At 46.5% G+C, this 19,052-nt stretch overlaps 1 protein-coding gene across 1 annotated transcript in view; it reads right to left on the minus strand.

Annotated features, from left to right (window-relative positions):
* Positions 1–567: 567 nt before the first annotated feature.
* SLC1A6 (solute carrier family 1 member 6) overlaps positions 568–19,052 on the minus strand; it is a 20,815-nt gene continuing 2,330 nt past the window's right edge. Inside the window, exons 2-10 of the mRNA XM_007460959.1 lie at positions 15,173–15,380; positions 14,036–14,173; positions 12,321–12,525; positions 11,530–11,572; positions 10,765–11,108; positions 7,320–7,553; positions 5,787–5,981; positions 1,767–1,901; positions 568–912 (exon numbers count right to left, since the gene is read on the minus strand). Of these exons, the coding sequence (XP_007461021.1) occupies positions 717–912; positions 1,767–1,901; positions 5,787–5,981; positions 7,320–7,553; positions 10,765–11,108; positions 11,530–11,572; positions 12,321–12,525; positions 14,036–14,173; positions 15,173–15,377 (1,695 nt within the window). The 5' untranslated portion in view covers positions 15,378–15,380 and the 3' untranslated portion in view covers positions 568–716. The remainder of the gene's footprint in view (positions 913–1,766; positions 1,902–5,786; positions 5,982–7,319; positions 7,554–10,764; positions 11,109–11,529; positions 11,573–12,320; positions 12,526–14,035; positions 14,174–15,172; positions 15,381–19,052) is intronic.

Consider the following 19,052-nt stretch of genomic DNA (forward strand, 5'->3'; position numbering starts at 1 on the left):
GCCAGCAGGAACTCCATGCCTACATGACAGACCCTGATAAAATCTCTGGACACCAAGGCTCAGGTGGGCTTCCATGGTTGGCAGTATTTCATACGTGTTGTCACACATAATTGCTGGGAGGAATAAGTGCTGTCCATGCAATTCCACTGGGACACGACAACTGGAAGCTCGCACCTGGTCTCTCCTGGCCCCTGCCCCCTGCACCTTTTGCCTTTGCTGATTTTAACCTCTGTCCTTTCACTGCAATAAACCATAAATGTGAGCATCAGAGCTTTTTCGAGTTCTGTGAGTCCTTCTGGCAAATCATCAAACCCGAAGGTGGTCATAGGGACTCCCGACACAGAGGCCATGGATATTGTTTTATTAGGAGAAACAGTAGTTTTCCTTTACCTTCTCGAGTTCCGCCACTCCTTGAGAAAACGAGGAACATGACCTGATCGCTCACCTTGTGGAACCTGAAGCTCCCCTTAGCCCCAATCCCAGGGAAAACATCTCCTCCCCTGCCTTGCCCATCACCCTCCCACAAATTCTCAGCATATGCCCAGAGAGAAACAGAGCCCTTAGACATCTTTCATCCCTGCTCTTTTATCTCAGTTTCCCCCAGACGTGCTGGAAAGAACATGTGTGTTCAGTGCACAGTCACTCATGCAGCGGTCTTCCCCAGGAACCCCCTCCCCAGCCCCCTTCCCTCCTCTAGGCGACAGAGCTAGGGGCTCTCACATGGCACTCTCGTTGCCTCCCCGTCCCCTGCACGCCCCCTTCTCTTGTGCCATGAGCGACTTGTAGGGCTTCCCCAGGCTGGGGAGGGTGAGTTCAGCTTCCTGCAGCTCCAGCTCCCGCTGAGACAAATGCTCAATGACTGCTGCTCCAATAGAGTCCCCCAGAACATTGGTCATGGTGCGAAGTCGATCACTGGAGGGGGCGGGAGGGGGGGGCGTGGAGAGACAAGCCACCATTAATCAAGGTTTGAAGAGCTCCACAGAGAAGAGGGTGCAGCAGCCAGGAGCTCCTTGTGCCTAAAAGTTGGGGGTCACATTCCAGTCTAACACAGGGTGGACCAAGCTCTGATATGCTCACATTTGTTATTAGCAATGCAATTCTTTTTTTAAAAAAATGTAAACGTCTGATATAGAAAATTAGGGGTTATGAGCTGAACAGCATACAGGATGAGGAAGGTAACCACTGAGTAAACAAGGCCAGACTGAAGACCATCTAAATGAGATTCAGATCCAGGTGACAGCTCCCAAGTGGGGACAAAAGTCCAGATTTTTATATGTAAACCTCCTATTTTTAAAAGTTGAGGGAATCCCCTGGCGGTCCAGTGGTTAGGACTCAGCGCTTTTACTGCCAAAGGTGCAGGTTCAATACCTGGTCAGGGAACTATGATCCCTTGAGCCACACAGCATGGCCAAAAACAAATAAATAATTAATTTAAAAATTAAAGTTGAGATTTTTTTTTAAATTTGCAAGCCAGCTCTGTCCCCAAGGATCACCTTTTTGGTGACTTCTACATAAAACAGGTACAGCAGGGCTTTTCTGGATAATGGGTAAAGACCCCATTGCTTGCCTCCTCCCTGCCCTACTTCCCAAGGTTAACTCTATAGAATTTGGGATCCACATGGCTTGGGATATTCCCCCAGGCCACCTTTTCATTTTAAAATTCTAGAACTCTGTCCTTGCTGGAATAAGAGTCCATGTGTTGGGAGTGCTGCAGGGAGAGTGGTGGGTTTGAGGACAGATAGTACCAGAGTCTGAAGAGCACTTACAGGAACCAGTCCACAGCTATGATGAGCGTGATATCTTCAGTGGGCAGGCCGACCGAGGTGAGCACAATGACCATGGTGACCAGACCTGCCTGGGGGATGCCAGCAGCCCCAATGCTGGCTGCTGTAGCTGTGATACTGCACGTGGAGAGAGAACACAGCGAGGCAGGAGGAGGGAAGGGAGAGATGAGGCAGTGTCAGAAGAGACACAAAAGAAGGGAAAGTGTCAGTTTCCCAGGGCATCTTAAATCAAATTCCCCAAAATAAAGAGCAAATCCAAAGCAACTTTCATTGAATGCCAATGCAGTTATGTTCCTTCATCCTTTGTTGGGATCTGGTTAGATGTCCACCCAATGATAGAGGTTTTAAACAATTCATACTGCAGATGCAAGAGTAAGGATTTAACGAGTTGCTTCTGGGGACTGGAACAGGGCAGAAGAATCAACCTGGGTAGCAGCTGTAAAGCAAAAGCTTGAGTTCCCCATGTGCACATATGCTAGAAGTAGGTAGGTCAGTATAGATAGGTCCAGCTGCCAGGACCAGAACTCTGGAAGGTGGGCCAAATTTAGAGTCAAAAGAAGAAATTGTCTATGGTGCTGAGTGAATTTAAAAAATTAGACATTTACACATATAAGGTTTTGGAAAACTAAAAGGTAAAACACATAGAAAATGAAAGAAATGGTGATCCACCATCAAGTAGAGGGTCAGACTGGATCACAAGTAGGCTAGATTTTAGCTCCTGCATCAATTCAGATGTCTAGCATGGTGTGCTAAGAAGAATTATAAAACCACTGGGCTTGCCAGGAAAGGTGTTAGGGCCCTGAGGTTGACGCCCCCGCCCGCCCCCCCCCCACGGTGGCTTTTGAAGTCCTTTCCCAAATTCTATAGTCGTGAACATAGAGCTACTCAAGATGCTTAACACAGACGATATCTCTTACAGAACAGTGATTGAGCAAACATTTGGGCTCACGAACAGGGAATGGACTTTGGAGTCCAGCAGATTTATTCGTCAGCTGTACACCCTGGGACATAAACTCAGAGTCTATATTCCCTCTATCCCTCTATACAATGGTAGACATATACCTACCTTGAGGGATTATAATGAGCAGTAAAATAGAACAGTGCTTTGAGAATAGGGCCCCAAGAAGGGTCATTATTACTATTATCCTAAGTGAGAGAGAATATCTCTTCTGAGTGCTGGCCCTGGCATAAATAGTGATCTGTGCATGCCCTTGGGAGGCAGGCATCATGCTCTCAATAGAATGATAAGATCCAGCTAATTCCACCTGGATCCAATAATCCAACTCAAACTTTGTTTAGATTCAGTCCAAACTAGGAATCTCTAACCATCCAATCACAATCTGCTACTCAATTCTGAAGCAATTACCTTATGGGTCTCAAGCTGGCCATTGCCACCAAGCTCTTTGCATAGATTAGAAGCTAGAAGTGATGCTCAGTTCCCTGATCCATTTAAGAACACCCCTCAAAAGTCCTTACCCTTTTTGATGACTTCTCTACTCCCCAGAATGTGAAAGTTCCCATGAAAAGTGCTCACTGCAATGTTTGGGACCCTAAGCTAGACAAACAAACCAGAACATGTTCCTTTGAAATTATCTTCATGTCATCTTCACTGCACCCTTGGTTTCCCCTAGAAAAGGCTTCTCATACCACAGCCTTCTGTTGTAAAGGCAAGGAAGATTGTTTGAAGAAAAACTCAGAGGCCTCAGAGGTATAAGGCTCAAAGATCTCTGGGTTGTGTGGTAACAAGGTAACTGGGACTTCCTCTCTACCCACAGTAGAAGGGACTTCACATGGGCTCAACATCTCACAGAACCTCCAGATGCTATGAGCCATAGTGCCCAGACTTAAGCTGTATCCCTCAATGTCCCTAAGCCATTGGGACCCAAGTTCAGCCTGTTTCCCTTAACTGCAGAGTGGTCTCTCAGAACCCCTATAAAAAGAGAGAGCACTCCATCCTGCTGCTGACCCCAGTTATCAGTATTTCCAGCCAAGTCAGCTTTGTACTATACTGCATGACATTGTGGTACCTGCCTTTATTCACAATCCCTATGTAGCCAAGAGGGGCAGAGAGCTGTTAGGGAGGGTAGGATGCTCCATTAAAGAGCATGGGCACTGGAGTCCAGTTTCCCTGAGATCATTAGCATTCTAGGTCTAAGGTCTTTATTTTTATAATATGTGAGAGACATCAGAATGCCTTCATATGCTATAGAGAAAAGGTCAAGTAGAGGCAGTGGAGTTGAAAATGCAAGTAAGCAATGGAATAGCTGACAGAGTGAGAAGATAGGAGGGATGAGATTTGGGGAATTGTAGGAGAATGAGTTTTGAATAGAGCAACAGATCCATGTTTAAACTGAGATCAGGGGAAAGAAGGCATTGATGGATGCATACCACAATAAATTTGAGTTGTGGGAGCAGAAAGTTGGGTCCATTCACACCCAGTAAACTCAGTGACACCCCTGAGGTAAAAGGCAATATGATCTTTTACACGAAAGAAAATTGGAGAATGGAGCTGGAAGATAAATAGAGTGAAGATTTGGAATGAGGGATGGATAATGGTGCCACCATATAACTGGGTGGTTATCTACCCTGGATGCACAGTAGTATCACCTGGGCAGTTTTCACAAACATACCAATGCCCATACCCTACCCCCACCATAGCAAAGTCAGAGCCTCAGGGAGTAGGTGGTCTTGGGTAATGCTAATGTGTAGCCAAGACTTTGAATCACTGAAATAAAGGGATTTCTGAGTGGAAATACACTTAGCTGATAATGTAATGCATCATCTTGTAGTGGTCACTGCAGTAATCACCGCAGTGGGTAGATTTTTCTCTAGCTGGGTTCAGACACCTTGACATAGGAAGAGATAAAGTGGTTGATTGAAATCCCCAATGTCAAGGATTTGGAATGACTAAGGGGTAAGGATGTCAAAGACGCTCTCAAGAAAATGAAAGAATGAAGCGCCATACTCTCTGGTCTGGAAGCTCATGGTTCCAAGTGTGGTCCCTAGACCAGCAGCATCACCTCTGAACTTGTTAGAAATGCAGAATCTCAAGCCCCAACCCAGACCCACTGAATCAGAATCTGCTTTTGAACAAGACTCCCAAGTGATTAGTATGCACATAAAAGTTTGAGAGGCACTGAACTAAAACACATAAAGGGAAAGTGAAACCATAATGGAGGGAATGAGAGGAGTTGAAGAAGCAAAATTTTTCATGGAATTAAAGAAAATATGTAGCGGAAGTAAAGTAAGAGGATGGAGAGATTGGACACTGTGGCCATGATGCACATACTCGAGATGTCAGAGCAGGCTAAGCAGAGGCAAAGTCCAGGACATGGCCCCAAGGGTAGGTGGCTGGAATTCCAAAGGTCAGCGAACTTTGAAAAGAAGATGATGGAAGAGTCACCTGTTTGGATGTTGAAATTATTCAGGGAGAGGCTAAGAAAATGGAAAGAAAAAGAAAGCTATACAGCATCAGCTGAGTTAGATAACCCTTCTCTGGATTCCCCAAACTCTTACGTTACCCATAATAAGCAGATAATCTTTTTTTTTAATTTAGCAAGGGCAGTAATGGAACTAAGCATAGGACATCACGAGATGTCATTCAAAGAGCCCACGCCCGTAAAATATTTAATGCTGTGTATGGCACATAGCAAGTGTTTTATAAATGTTGGCCATCATCATCATCACCACTATCACCATCACCACTATCAGCACCATCAACATCATCACCACTGTCACCTCCGTAATCTACATCATCATCACCAACACTGTCGTCATCATCATCATCCTCATCAGTGTGTCCTTTTCCTTCATTAGACTGGATCTTCCCTGAGTTCAGGAACCATGTCTTATTTTTTCCTGCACCCCTCAACACATCCCCCTTCCAACATCCAAAGGCTCCCTTTACTTCTTGCTGTGACTCCCTCCCCTCCAACACCCCCAGCCAAGCTAATGACTTCTTAGGTCTCAGCTGTTGGCAGGTCCCACCCAAGGCCAACTCACCTGATAGTTGTGATCTGACCCAGGTTGAGCTCGTAGTTGTTGACTTGAGCAATGAAGATGGCGGCCAGGGCCTCATAGAGGGCAGTGCCATCCATGTTGACGGTGGCCCCCACAGGCAGCACAAACCTGGTGATGCGGCGGTCCACACCCAGGCCCTCCTCCAGACAGCGGAAGGTGATGGGCAGTGTCGCGGAGCTGGGAGAGAGAACCCCAAGGGCTGAGAATAAGTGGTGGCAATGGGCCAAGGGAGGGCTCCCCCTGAGAACACTGGAAGGCAAAGTGGGAGCTAGAGCAAGGGGAAGATGGCAGGTGTCTAACATTTCAGAGGCTGATGACTGTGTGTGGGGGAGGGGAACTCCTCATGACACACAGAGCACACAGCAATGAGGTCCCCCAGGCTGAAGGTCTCTTGACCCACCTAATAGCTGAGGGCTACTTACTAGACACTAGTTCATGTCACCAGTTCACTCTAACTATCCACTCCCAGAAAGGAGGCAAAGGGCCTTCTGAGCTCCCACACCTCAGGGCTAAGAGAGGGGTATTACAGAAGACTCCTATTCCCCACTTCCCATGTTTATTCAGGGAGTGACCTCAGCTACACTAACCTTCTAGGTCTCTCTCTCCCCACTTGGGATCAGCTGGTCCATAGAACATGTGCTCTGTCTGGTCAGCTTTATATCATGCAGTGAGAATCCTGGACCCACAAAGGGGATCTTTGGGTGTCCATGCCTGTGGCAACCCGGTGAGTTCAATTCTGGGGTACTATAGCACCAATCCTCCTTGGCCACAGATCAAGAGGCACATTCTCCAATAGGTGTTACAAGCAATAAAAATGATACTTTTCTTCCATCTGGTTGGCTCTAGTGATACATCTCAGATTGTTTTGAATTTGATTGATGGTGGAGAGGGGAGCTCTTTATGAAACCCCTGAAACCATAAAGAAGGAGGAAGCCAAGGGAGCTCCCAGAGGCCATCTCAAGGGGAGATGAGACCCTATGAGGTAGAAAATGACTGAGACCATGAGGCATGTTGGACCCTTTGTCCTAACCTCAAAATTTGCAGCTGGTTCTCCCTCCATATTAAATAGAGAAACAGGGAGTTCCCTGGTGGTCCAGTGGCTAGGATTCCATGCTCCCGATGCAGGGGGCTTGGGTTCGATCCCTAGCCAGGGAACTGAATCCCACATGCCGCAACTAGAAAGATCCCGCATGCTACAATGACGATCCCACACGCGGCAACGAAGATCCTACATGCTGCAACTAAGATCCAGTGCGGCCAAATAAATAAATATTTTAAAAATAAAGAAATAAATAGAGAAACAGAAAAGGAGGGAAAGGGGTTAGGAGAGCCAGCCCAGGACAAAGATCAGTGCCCAGGTGTTGAGCCACCTGGAGACCTTCAAGAGCACCTGACATTACTATACAACCCAGATGAGGTTCTGTAGTGGCAGAGAGGGCAGGACTCCTAAGAGAGCCTGTGAAAAGCAAAGAGTGAACCTAGGAAGGGTACCAGAGGTGAGGAACAAGGCCATACCTGGAAGACGTGCCCATGGCAGTGATGAGGGCCTGCAGTATTCCCCCAATGAAGGGGAAAGGATTCCGATGGGTGATGAGGAAGTAGATGAGAGGCAGGATGCCACCGGCATGAAGAAACAAACCCACGATGACGGTCAGGGTGTACATGCCCAGCTGACCCCCCAGGACGGCCATGTCTTCCATCTCTAGGATCTTGCCAGCAATCAGGAACAGGATGCCCACAGGTGCATACCTGGGCCAAGCCAGACACCTGTCAGGCCTCCCTCATGACCTCCCCTACAAGCCTGGAGCTAGCACCCCCCAGGCTTTGCCAACATAGACCCTGGAGCCAGGCAACACACACCATACAGCACCCTACTCCACTCCAACCTTCCCCACACAATAACAAATGGGGCTGGGTCCCACAAATAAATCCCACCTTTTCTTCCTGCTTACCCACAGCTCGCCCGCAGAGAGCAGAAGAGTTCCTACAACTCCAACACATACATTCTTATAAGGTCTCTCCTTCACCCACCCCACAATTCAAATCCCCCCAAATAATCACAGTCCTCAGGGCTTTTTTCCCTAGACATTGCCCAGACACTCCCTATCTCTGGCCTTCTAACTTCCATTATTCACTTCTCCCAACTCTTTGCTCTACATTTGTAACCTGTATGCTCCTATTTTCTTTCCTATAAGTACATATTCTCACTCATTCACCAGCCCTAAGTTATTTCACCTGGATTTCCCACAGACATCTTAAACAGCCTGTCTTAAATATTATACAATATTGCTTATATGTGGAATCTAAAAAACAATTGTACAAATGAACCTATTTACAAAACAGAAATTGAGTCACAGCTGTAAAAAACAAACATACGGATACCAAGGGGGAAAGGTGGGGGAGGGATAAATTGGGAGATTGGAATTGACATATACACAGTACTATATATAAAATAGATAACTAATAAGAACCTACTGTATAGCACAGGGAACTCTATTCAATATTCTATAATGACTTATATGGAATAAAATCTGAAAAAGAGTGGATATATGTATGTATATATAACTGACTCACTTTGCTGTAGAGCAGAAGCTAATGCAACATTGTAAATCAACTACACTCCGATAAAAAATTAATTATAAACAACCTGTCTTATTAAATTATTTGTTCATTCACTCAACAAATATCCATTGAGCACCTACTATGTTCCAGTCACATGGTCCCTGCCCTCATGGTGCTTACATTCTAATGTGGGAACTATGCAATACACAGAGAAATATGTCCTTAAAAACTTCAGGTGGTGATAACTACAAAAGAGAATCAGTGAGTGGGGCTGTAAGAATGAGTGGTCAGGGAGGGCTTCTCTGAAGAAGTGACATTTATGCTGATACCTGAATGATGAAAAGGCACCATGCATGTTTGAGGGGAAAGCATTGCAGGCACAGTTCAAAGACCAGGAGATGGATGTGAGCTAGAAGTACTGGAGGAGCAGAAAGAAGACCAGTATAGCTGGAGCAGTGAGTGAAAAGCAGAGTAGAGAAGACAGATGAAGCAAGTTCATAGGGGGCTCACCTGTTTTCCACTCAAAACAGCCCATTGCTTAGTTTTGTGAGTTTCTGCCAGTGATGCCATAATTCACCCATTACCAGGCTTCCTTTGTTATTTCTGTCTCTTTAGAAATTGAAGTCTACACTTGGTCATTGTCATGGGAGATGTATGAGGAGGTGAGGACCGCTTGGCAAGGTGGGGCAACAGCTTAGGTCAGAAATGATGAGACCCAAGCCGAGGCTGTGGGAATGAGGATACAGGGGACTCCTCCAGCCACATCTGTATTCCCCAAGCTGGGCTCGAGGTTAGCCCTGGCGGGTGGTTGCTGACTTGTCTCCAACTCCAGACCTACCTCTGTGAATAACCTGTAAACTCCTTTCTCAAATCCCTCACCTCCATCCTTCCTTTCTCACACTCTGCAAAACTCCTCAACTCTGGATCAATTGCACATGACTTCTTTCCTCCTACACTCGGCTACCTGGCACATATGGATATTTTCCCAAACGTGCCAAGGACATCGCTATAGACTCATGGTGCCCAATTCAGTTGAGCTTTCAATATTCCTTTTCAATCTTCTTGCTCGTCCTTGATAAGCTTTCCCTCCCAATCCCCTCAGCTGCTTTTCCAAGCTCTCAACTTAGCCTCTAGCCCCCCACCCAACTTTCAAATTATTTGGGATGATGTAGAAAGTCTTCCCCAATTTGGGAAGACAGCCTCCTTAACATCTTTCACCACCACTCCCTAGGTAGGCTCCCACCTTCTTGAACTCCTTACCATTCTCCAAACAACTCAGGTTCTTTTGAGCTTTGCATGTTCTATTCCCTCTTCTTGAAGTGCCTCTCCTTTCTTCCTGTCCTGTTGGATTCCCACTCACCTTTCAAGACCCAACTAAGAGGTGGACGTCTCCATGACTTCCTCCTCACCTTCCCAGACAGAGTTCACTGCATATCCCTCATTGGCTGCTTACTTATCCATATTCCCTATACTTTTTTAATGTCTCTTGACTCTAGAACCTTCCATCTTGTATTATATTTATCTAATATGTGCCTGTCTCCTCCAAGACATTGAAAGCTCTTTGAGGACAAGGACTGAATTCAATGTATCTCTGTATTCCAGAGTTCAAAATAAAATCAGCCTGGGAAAATGTCTGCTGAAAGAATGAAGGGATTTAAAGAATGAATGAATGAATGCGTCAATTAAGGAATAATCAGTGAGCTGATAAGTGAGTGAGAAAATGAGCAAATGAGACACGAATGATGGGAGAGTGAATAAATGAGTGGGTTAAGCAAATGGATGAATGAATGCAAGGAATATTTGATTGAGTGAATGAGAGAATAACAAATGTAGAGATGAACAAGTGAGTCAAAGAATGAGTCCAAATGAATAGATGACTTGGTGAGTAAATCCATCAATCAATCAAAGAATTAACTAATGCATGGATGAGTTTGTGAATGAATTTATGAGTGAATGAACATATGAATGAGTGACTTAACCAATGCAAAGAAAAATGAACAAATGAATGGGAAAATGAATGAACCAATTCATGGAAGAATGAAGATAAATAAATAAATGAATGGATAATTTGGCCAATCCATAGAAGAACGAGAAGATAGATAAATGATGGAGTGAATGAACAATGCACAGAAGCTTGAGTACAAATGAATAAATGAGTGAATAAATAGATGAGAAAGGGAGTGAATGAGTGAGTAAATCATTGCACAAAGGTATGAATGAATGAGTAAGTGAGTGAGTGAGGGTGTGAATTAACCAATGCATATATAAATGACTTTGGCCAAGTGGTCCCAACAACCACTTCAGGAGCTGCCCCACAGCCTGACTTCCCAGCCCTGACGACACCCTTCTGTGTGCCATCACCACCACCACCCCGCCCTTGTCACAGCCCAGCACTCACCAGATAATGATGCCCACCAGCCTCATAATAGCCTCATTGAGGCTGTCGAAGAAATCCCGCAGGACTCGGCCCTTGTGTTTCATGCCACCGATGACCAGCCCAAAGGCCACTGAGAAGACCACAAGGCCCAGGGCGTTGATGCCATTGGCTGAGCCAGGCACAGGCACAGTCTCCTCAAAGCTCAGCACCTCCTGCAAGGTGCCTATGGCCCGTGTGACATTTTCCAAGAGGCTGCTTCCGTTCTCCATTGAGGATAAAGGAGGCATGGAGGTGCCCAGCTCAGATCCATTATCTGTCCTCACAATGGTCCTGGTTACCAACCTCGTGCTGTACTGCGTCTTAAACTGAAATAAGGAGATATTGGGCCATAGACCAACGCATAGTAAATTGAGTGCATAAACAGGTTAATGAGGGAGTGAACAACCAATGAATGGAAGAATGGGTATAGATTCTGCATTTTTCACAAGCTCCCTGGGCAATGCTCAGACAGGTTTGGGGGTCTGTCTCCTCAACTGTCTATGATCAGAAGCCTTGGTTCCTCCTCCATTACCATCCCCAGGCAGCCTTTGGCCTAAGTCCTTCTCTCTAACCTTGCCTCGATCACCACACCGATAGAAAGCACATTCTTTCAGACTCTTCCAAAAGCCCCTGGGCAATGCTCTGTCAGGTCCTTCCCCCCATCCCTCACTCCTGGACCATTCACTCAGCAGCAAGCTCCCCCAACCCTCCAAACCTCCTTGATCAGACTATGTACTTCCCCCTGACCTGTTTGAAGCAGGCCTCCACAAGGTTGGGCGGAAACATATTTCTGCAGAAAAACATCAGATGAATGAACGTGGTTAGACCTTAGAAGAGAATCTAGACTGATAACAGTAATAATAATTGCAATGGCAACGATAATAATAGCAGCCAACATCTGAAAACCGATCTGAGTGCCTTACCTATGTGATCTGATTTAACCACCACAATAATCCTAAAAGTGAGTGTTATTGATGTCCCCATCTTACATACAAAGAAACCAAAGCGCAAAGAACTTATGTAAGTTACCCAAAGCCACACAACACCTAAGGGGTACAGATGGACCTCAAACTCAGGCCTGTCTGAGCCCTTTGGTATGACCCTATGCCACCTCAGGGACTTCAATTCACATACAGTGATGTCTCCAAAAAAAAAACACGGAAAGCTCCTGAACTCTTCCAACCCTAGGCTCCCCCCAAGTCAGTGACCAGCAGGCAAAATCTTGCTACTTTAAGAGAATCATTCACCTTCCAATGGATCTTGGGAACACCAGACAAATACCATTTGTCCTGAGCCCATCTCAAGATGCTGCAACTATAGCCTCCTTAGCCTACAGGTCAAAAGATCATATCCTAGGAGTAAGCTGCTCTCAGAGGATTTGTGCAAGGCTCCAGGACAGAAAATAGGTACCAAAAAAACTAGGCCCAACTTGGGTGTTGCATTTCCAGGCTGGATTAGCCTGTCCCCTTTGTCTCCCCTTGAGTATAGGTTGTTACACGTAGGGCTGGAATTCCCATCAAAATTAGAAAGGACGTCACCTGACCAGGTCCATGAAGGCATCAGCCGTGGGAATGGTCTCGATTCGGCCCTCTCGGTGCAGCCCCTCCTTGGAGCCCTTCCCAGGATGGATGATGGTGACCATGAGGATGCCGATGAAGACCGCGATGACAGTGGTCACCATGTAGTATACAGCTGCCCGCATCCCCATCCGCCCTGTTGCCTTGTTATCCAAGGACGCCATACCTGGAGGACAGGTGGTGCAGCCCGAGCAGCCCCATCCACACCCCACCACCCACTCTCCCCTCCATTTGCTCCACACTCCCCACACTGCTACAATCATTCCACCAAGCATCCCTCCTCCTTTGCCCCACCCCACATCGCCATCCTCCAACTCCCATTCTATGTTCCAAATACACCTTCCACTCCATCCTTTATCCCAAGCACCACTTCACCACCCTCTATTCCAAGCCAACATTTTCAACCCCCACTCCATCCTCTATTAACCCCTATTTTGCACCATAAGCTCATCTGCACTGCTCTATTCATCCTCCTATCTGCCCCAAAATCACACCTCCCTCCAACCCAGCTCACTATATACTATCTATAGTAGATCATTTTGGTCCCCTATCAAGACACCCTTTATCATGCTGATACACCTATCCTTCCACAGCTGAGCATGTTGGCTGCTAACAATTCATGCTGCCCACTTCTCTTGAGGGCTGCCCTCAGCAGAACAGGAGCTTACTCACCCATAAAGTCCCCATGGGAGACCTACAGCCAATGACTGATTGGTACAGGGATTCAAAAGGCCAGCTCCTTTGATTTAGATGGTGGCAGAGTTGTGGAGAACAATTCTGTAGTGTTGCCCATTCTCCAGAGCTCCCCGTGGGATCAGGCTGAGAGGCCAACCTTCTTCTGAACCCACATTTCTACGTAGCTTCTTTCCCCATCCCATCCTGCTCACCTCACTTCCTCATAGGTTTCTCTTGAGAGCTACCCCTCAATAAATCACTTGTGCAAATAGCCCCTTCTCAGCCTCTGCTTCTAAGGAAACCCAACCCAAGAAATCATTCTTCCTTCCCTTTATCTTCATATCCATCCCCGAATCTGGAGACTGGCAATCAACCACCCATGGGCCAAATCTGGCCCGCTGCCTGTTTTTGTAAATAAAGTTTTATTGGAACACTGTCATGCCCATTTGTTTGCAAACTAATCTGCTGCTGCTTTTGCACTACAACAGAATTGAAGAGTTGCAACAGAGACCACATGGTCCTTGAAGCTGAAAATGTCTTCTACCTGGCCCTTTACAGAAAAAGTTTGCCAACCCCTGCATAGGCCATCCATACTTCCACCCCCCCTCCACCCACCACCCTGTCACCTGTATCTCAAACACCTTGATCCACGTCCCACCCCATTACCTTCCACACCACATCCCAGCTACCTGCCCTGGCTGCCCCACAACAGCCTTCCTTTCATCTCTGGATGATACTAAGCCCCTCTCAGGCTGGTATTTTACCTCCAAGGAAAAGTACAGGAAAGCTACTGAGATAAGTATTGCAGATCATCTGGGTTCTGGAACCCAGGTCTGATTGGGATCAGGGCTTTGGCCAAAGACTCAGAGCTATGTGCATGCTCCATGTTTGAGGTCCTGAGTTGGGGAGGTGGTCCCATGCTTGGAATAGCCATGGCTCCAGGTTTGAGCTTGGACTCTGGGATGGGTCTTGGAGGCCAACACTGGCCTGGGCTCTCTCACCTGTGACCAGGCTGGAGACAATGAGTGGCAGCACCAGCATCTGCAGCATCCTCATGAGAAGCTCTCCTGGGAAAGAGAAGTACTTGACCTGGCGATAGCTGAGCTGGTACGGGCGAAGGGCAAAGGCCAGGCTGACCCCTAGGGCCAAAATGAGGGGTCTGTAGGGTTGAATTTGGTCACTGAGTCCCAAGCAGGGGCCATCCATCCATCCCAAGAAGGGCGTGTGTGTGGGTAGAGGTGAAAGAAAGAGAAACATTCTATGAGTGTGCATGTTTGTGTGTACATTGTGGAATGTATGAATTAATGTGTTACTATGTTGATATGTGTGTAAATGTCTGCGCACATTCATGTGTACATATGCACACATATGTGATAGTGTGTACTCACTTGTGCACATGTATCTGTGCCTGTATATGACGGTCCATGTATATGAGATGCACATGTTTTTCCTATGTGTGTATACAGGTATGACGTGTGTGTATGTTACTGTTTTCAAGCATGGGGGTACACATGTATTCAAGCTAAGTGTGCCATTGTGTGTGCAGAGGAATGCATGTGTGTGTGAACGTGTTTGTAAGTTCTAGTATATGTGTGCAAGTGTGTGTTTACTTTTTTGCACCTGTATGTTTTTTTGTTTTTTTTTTTTCGTTACGCGGGCCTTGCACTGTTGTGGCCTCTCCCGCTGAGCACAGGCTCAGTGGCCATCACTCACGGGCCCAGCCGCTCCGCGGCATGTGGGATCTTCTCGGACAGGGGCACGAACCCACGTCCCCTGCATCAGCAAGCGGACTCTCAACCACTGCGCCACCAGGGAAGCCCGCACCTGTATGTTTTGTGCATGCATAAAAACGTGTTCATGTTGCTGTGTGTTTGTATGCAGAAAAGTGTGCGTTTGTATGGTGTACACTTATGCCTGTATATACACATGCATATAGATGAGACATTGTGTGTACCCACAGATGTGTTTGCAAGAATGTGTACCTATTTGTGTGAGCGAGTCCTGGGGAGGGGAATGGTGGACGTGTGCACCTGTGCAAGTGAGAAGAAGTAAGTGGAGGGAAGAAATATGCAGTGCGGGGAACTTCCCTCAAGTCCTCGCCCTCCAGGGGCAGAGGCCGCCCCTCCCAGACGACTCACCAATGACTACGGCGCTGACGGTCAGCAAGATGAAGGCGTTCCGGCGCAGGAAGCGCAGCACGTGGTCGCGCGTCATGGTCTGCAGGCGCAAGCGCGTTCTCAGCGCCCTCTGCTGCAGGCTGTCCAGCAGCCGCTGCAGCAAGCCCACCCGGCCCAGCCGCTGGCCACTCTCCCGCAGAAACAAGCTGTTGCCATGGCTGCTCATCGTCTACCTGCGGGGTACAAAGGGGCCCGGCCTGGTGAGGGGCCGGACGGAAGGTGGATGTGGGAAGAGGGGAAAGGTGGAAGAAGCTGGTGATGAACTCAGAGACAGTCCAAAGAGCAGGGGAGGGGCGGCGGCGGTCTGTTGGGATGTGCCTGCGCTGGACCACCTGAGAACACTGCCAGGGGTTCAACGGTCATGTCCTGGCAGAAAAAGATCAAGGTCTCCAGAATCACTCCCAGGCATGGCTGGGAAGGGACAGAGAAGTAGGTCACAATATAATGGACGTTTTTACCATTCGCTAACTCCAGACCCCTCCTTATTTCATGAGATCATCACAAGTAATTGAGAGCTGACGCAGCTCACAAACCAGACTAACAAATCTTTGCTGAGCATCAACTCCACTCAGAGCCTTAAACAAGGCACTCGGTGGTTAGCCCCCCAGATTAATACAGTTTGGTGTCTAGCCTGGAGGTGCCACCAAATGGGCTTTGCACGACGACAGAATCAGCAGGTGCCTGGTAAACAGTTTGTGCCCAATAAATCAGCAGCTGCTCTGTGTGAATGCCCAAGTGAGCAACAGGGAGAGGGAGAGTCCCATGGGATGGAAATGGTGATAATTCTTGATCCCAGCACCTCCTCAGGATCCATTTTTGAAGAAAAATGTGATGTTCAGAGTCACTCTGGGGTGCCAGGCACTGTTTCCCAAACTTCAGACTCTTTACATTCAGCCATATCCATGTCATCTTATTTACTTACCTAAATAATTGTAATCCAAACTGGAAACTTTAGATTACTTGAAATGCTTATTATATCTTAATACACGTTAAATAAAATGCATATAAGAAATAAAACTTGGGCTTCCCTGGTGGCGCAGTGGTTGAGAGTCCGCCTGCCGCCGCAGGGGACACAGGTTCGTGCCCTGGTCCGGGAAGATCCCACATGCCGCGGAGCGGCTGGGCCTGTGAGCCATGGCCGCTGCGCCTGCGCGTCCGGAGCCTGTGCTCCGCAACGGGAGAGGCCACAGCAGTGAGAGATAAATAAATAAATAAATAAAAGGAAACAATTCATCAACCAGAAAATGGGCACATGAGTTATGAATACTCTTACTATAAAATATTCTATACAGCAGTAAAAAAAAAAAAAAAAAGAAATAAAACTTGCCTATCCTTTTACCAACTAAACACCTTCCATGTATAGGGCAGCTTGGAAATTTTGAGGAACACTTGCCTTCATGAGTCTGAGGAAAATTTGCCTTCATGGCCCCTTCCCCCATTAAAATATATATTAAAATTATATTTGGTATAATTTGGTATGCCAAATTGGTATAAAAAGGAATATATTATTTTGGAACTAGATCAAGATGATTGTTGTACAATGTTGCAAATGAACTAAATGCCACTGAACGCCACTCTGAAATGGTTGGTTTTCTGTTGTGTAAATTTCACCCCAATTTTTTAGATGAGAACAGTAATATTACATATTAAAAGATTTTCTTTGACTTGAAAGTTAAATTCTTTATTCTGATTTTAAACGAAGCGAAAACGTTTGCATGGGTGTCCCTAAAAGTATCGTGGGCCCCGGGCACCTCCTATTCCAGAAAGATAAGCGGGCTTACCTATAACTGATCTCATAGCAAAAAGTGGCAGCACCCTTCTTGTAGGCATACTGGCAATTCTGTTATCCCTATAGATTCATCCCCAGGCAAAAGGCTGACCACTACAGTTGGCATTGCCCGGGTTCCCTTGCCCTTTCAGTCTGGCCAGTGGAAAACAGCAGGAGAATGGAAGGTGGGAGGAGATGTAGGTGGAGCATTCTCTCAGCTCCCCCTGCCAGGCCCGTGTTTGGCATTGACTGTATCCCTCTACCTAAGGCCACAGCTCCCACTGAACAATCTTCTGCAGCTCTTGGCCATGTGGACAACTTCTCTGGAAAAATGACTATTCAGTTCCTCTGCCCATTTTTCAATCAGATTGTTTATGATTTTTGTTATTGAGTTGTATGAGATCTTTATATATTTTGGATATTAACCCCTTATCCAATATATGGTCTGCAAAATTTTTCTCCCATTCTGTAGGTTGCCTTTTCATTTTGTTGTTTCTTTTGCTGTGCAGAAGCTTTTAAGTTTGATGTAGTCACACTTGATTTTTGCTTTTGTTGTTTGTGCTTTTGGTGTCATATCAAAAAAAAAAAAAAATCAGTGCTGTGACCAAAGCTGAGCAGCTTATACCTTACATTCTCCTCTAGCAGTTTTACAGTGTCAGGCCTTATGTTTATGACTTGTATTCACTTCAACTTAATTCTTGTGAGTGGTGTAAGATAGGGGTCTGATTTCAATATTCTTCGTCTGTTTATCCAGTTTCCCAACATCATTTGTTGAAGAGACTATCCTTTCCCCATTGAGTGTTCTTGGCTCCCTTGACATGATAGAGGTGCTACTGCTACAATGGAAATCACATTACACTATATAAATATATCAAAACAACATGGTGTACATCTTAAAGTTACACAATGTTATATATCAATATGTATTATAATTAAAAAATAAAGACAATCCTTTGTGACAGCCACAGCTCTCCCCAGGTCCCCGTCTTGCTCCCTCCCTGCAGCTCCCCGACTCTTGCAGATCTCTGAGTGCTGTGCCAACTTTACTGGTTTAACCCTGTAAACAGTCCTTAATTTTCAATTCCCCTTTTTGAGTGTTCTCTCTGCTTCCCGACAGATATACTAGATTCATCTAACTCCTAGAAAAAACCCTCCAAGCCACAGAAAGACAGTAAATATTGTATCCTGTGCTGGACTGTGCATACTTGGGTTGCCTGGGGTGGCTCTACAGGGAAGAACTTGGCCTCCCCCAAACCCTCTCTGAGGTATCAGCGTTTCAGATACCTCTCCTTGCCACCAACCCCCTCTAAGCCCTAACCCCAAGCCCGGTGCCTGAATCCATCCAGAGCAGGCTGGGAGTCTTTCGGAGACAGACCAATAGGTAGTTCCCTGAACTTTTTTTTGGTTGCTGCTGGCTGAGCAGCTACTTTTCTGAGATCACTATCTTTCTTGTCCTCTTTCGCCCTCCCCATATCCCAAGGATGGGGTATCTGCCTCAGCTTTCCAGGTCCTGCTTCCTCCAGCTCTAAGCCCTGGTTCCCAATGTCAAACCCCAGTTGGGGTCCTGCTTCAAAGGATCTTTCACTTGAAACCATGATGGGTTTTTTTCAGCTGGCTGTGAAAAATCCCGGACAGGAGACCACAGACTACATAGGAAATGTGTAATTATTCCCTCATCTCTAAGATGTATGTTCCCAGTCACCAAGAAATAGCATGAAGCTGCCCATGGGTCCCAAGGGAGTGTTCAGCTGAGATCCAAACTAGTCACAAAAGGCTCCAGAGCTAGTTTTGTCTATTTCCTATCTCTCCCTTACAAAAAATGGTACAGAGCAGAGATGTACAAGCCATAGTCCAAGGACCAATTCTGGCCCGCTGCTTGTTTTTGTAAGTAAAGTTTTATAGGCACATAGCCATACTCATTCTTTATGTACTGTCTACAGTTACTCTTGTGCTACAGGTGCTGAGCTGAGTTGTCGGAACAGAGATTTTATGGGTCTCCATACAATCTCTCTGGCCCTTTACTGAAAAATTTTGGAGATCCCTGGCCTAGAGGAAGAGCGTACATGAGCTCTT

Source organism: Lipotes vexillifer, unplaced genomic scaffold, assembly GCF_000442215.2.
Source record: "Lipotes vexillifer unplaced genomic scaffold, Lipotes_vexillifer_v1.1 scaffold469, whole genome shotgun sequence".
NCBI lineage: Eukaryota > Metazoa > Chordata > Mammalia > Artiodactyla > Lipotidae > Lipotes > Lipotes vexillifer.